Genomic DNA, 2,561 nt, shown 5'->3' on the forward strand with positions numbered 1-2,561 from the left:
TTTAAAGTTAATTAGTTTTTTTTAATCCACGAAATACTTTTTTGGGGCCAGTACTGATTGGCCAAGAAATCTCACGTGATCCTCTGCAGCAACTGATGGCCAAGCGGGGCGTGTCATCATGACTTTACACAAGCGTGTCTTTACCTCCGCGACAGAAGCTCCACCGAACCCCTGAGACCGGCTCATCAAACCCCTAGGGTTCGATCGAACCCAGGTTAAGAACCACTGTTCTAGACGTAGCAGTGAAGGGAAACTACTACACAGGTGTGGTGGAGTGAGTTCAATCCAATAGGATGTCAGAATGGTATATATTTACATTTTTTACACTTATATTTACACTTCTCATCAACCACAATCAAATTCACTCTATCCATGGGCTCCATGTGTCTGGATAGATTTATACTTATTAATTTTTTTTTCTGAACAATGAAAGGATCGAATAAAAACAAGTCAAAGTTAAATAGAAATGAAATACTTTTGCATTTTTAAAAGGTAAGGAGTAGAAGTAAAAAGTAGTCTGAAAAATAATTACTCCACTAAAGTATAAATAACCAAAACTACTACTTAAGTAAAGTAACAAAGTATTTGTACTTAGTTAGTTGACACCTCTGATATTTTGCAAACACAACAGACATAAGAACATGTGTGTAAGCACAAACACAGTCCCACAAATATAAGGGCAGGGCGATGTGGTTGGAAAATGCATCACTAAATAAGCGTTTTAAATCAGTCTCAATAATTATTGATCAGTATCTTGTTTTACTTGTTTGAAACAAGGACCTGGAGAATAAAGGCCAGTTAATACTGCCTGACTGGTGACGTGACCTTTCTTTTTATCCTCTTAAGCTGTTGCACTCATCGTTCTTTATTATTTTTAAGCTGTTATGAGACGACGGTGAAACATGAAACCACTACTGTGCGTGTTACTTAACAGGTTGTTGCTAACTTACCAAAAAGTGAGTGAGTTGACTGATGTCACCAACCTTGCTTAGCTGGGCCATGAGAGGTTGAGTGGCTAAAGCCTTCCCTCTGACTACATTCCCCAGAATGCCTTGCGGTTTCTGGATTGGAGTTTAGTGAAATTATCAACATTCTATCTGACACATTTTCTACTGATGCTGATGAAATATCTATCACAATATTTATATATTTATTGTTATTGTAATATTGCTCAGCTCTAACAAATGTACACACATAAAAGTATCATCACCCCCACTAAAGGCAAAATGGAGGTAATAAACTGTGCTACAACAACTTAGGTGATGCCACAACTTTATATAACCTTTAATAAAAAATCTGTCTTTATCTGAACAAAGATAACTTCAGCACTTGGGCTAACTGTGAGGTTTCTCAGTGACAATTTGACCTGTTAGTTTGTTGAGTTCAATCTGTACCACACTTGTTCCCATTGTGTCATTTACAATGTCCATCTTTAGACACACTGCAGTCCAAGGGCTCGCACACAGAACAGCAGCCGATTAGCTTGCACATCTTGTTCCCATATTGATGTCACCAGGGCAGTTCAGTCCCATCCCAGCTGTACGCTCTCCCGGTTTTTTCAAAGCTTAGCGTATTAATGATGTTCATCAGACAGCTCACAGAGTGTTCAGCACTGAACAACTTGTCTTTTGGCACATTCTTATGATAAGGCCGGGACAGGTCCGTGTCGACTGTTCCTGGGTGTAGGGACACACACACCACCTAAAAACATCAGAAAAGATAAAAGAACTAGGTTTCAATGCATCTCGCAGTCAGATTCAAACCTTTTTTTTTATTTTGAAAATAGAGTGAAGCATAATCAGCAAGTTTTAAACCTCCTTTTGCACAACACTGTTCAGTTTGTTGCCGTTTTCTCGGCCGAATGGCGTGCACTGAGTGTACAGACTGTGCAACGCTGATGGTGCTGAGGCTGTCGAACGGATCAGTCCTCCTGACTCCTGGTCTACTCAGCCCAAAGGTTTACTCACCTCCTGGTGAACTGATACAGAGGCTGCTGAATACATCAATCCTGACATTCACAAAGTGCACAGCACATATGGGTGAAGTTTTATAAGCAAATACCAACCCAAAACCCATCACCTTCAACATTCATTCCTTATAATCAATGAACTAAGAATATCTTTAAAAAAAATAATACCAAGTAGGGTTGGGCAAAATTGTATTGTGTGCAGTTAATCACCAGTAAAACTCAACAATTTATATTTACCATTTTGCAATAACTGTCATTAGGGGTGCAGCCGGCCGACTTCTTGTTGCACCGATTTCCTTAATTTTGGGAGATCGGCCGATACTTAAATAAGTTTGGTGGAAAATATTGTATACTAGGGCTGTGTATTGGCAAGAATTTGGCGATATGATACATATCATGAGAGAGGGGTCGCGATACGATATATCCCGATATATTGCGATACTGTAAGCAAGGCGATATATTGAGATTTTTTTGTCCAAAAATTCTATTAAATAAAAACCTGAAAAAAAAAGAACAACCAAAATTCATTGGGCCTCATGCAAGAACCGTTCGTACGCACAGATTTGTTCTTAAATTGTGCGTACGAGTGATT

At 39.0% G+C, this 2,561-nt stretch overlaps 1 protein-coding gene across 2 annotated transcripts in view; it reads right to left on the bottom strand.

Annotated features, from left to right (window-relative positions):
- Positions 1 to 1,136: 1,136 nt before the first annotated feature.
- zgc:65997 (C-factor) overlaps positions 1,137 to 2,561 on the bottom strand; it is a 4,045-nt gene continuing 2,620 nt past the window's right edge. For both annotated transcript variants that reach the window (XM_014005185.1, XM_014005184.1), the window contains one exon: positions 1,137 to 1,701. In XM_014005185.1, coding sequence (XP_013860639.1) covers positions 1,510 to 1,701 — 192 coding nt within the window. In that variant the 3' untranslated portion in view covers positions 1,137 to 1,509. The remainder of the gene's footprint in view (positions 1,702 to 2,561) is intronic.

The sequence above is a fragment of the Austrofundulus limnaeus genome, unplaced genomic scaffold (genome assembly GCF_001266775.1).
Source record: "Austrofundulus limnaeus strain Quisiro unplaced genomic scaffold, Austrofundulus_limnaeus-1.0 Scaffold28, whole genome shotgun sequence".
NCBI lineage: Eukaryota > Metazoa > Chordata > Actinopteri > Cyprinodontiformes > Rivulidae > Austrofundulus > Austrofundulus limnaeus.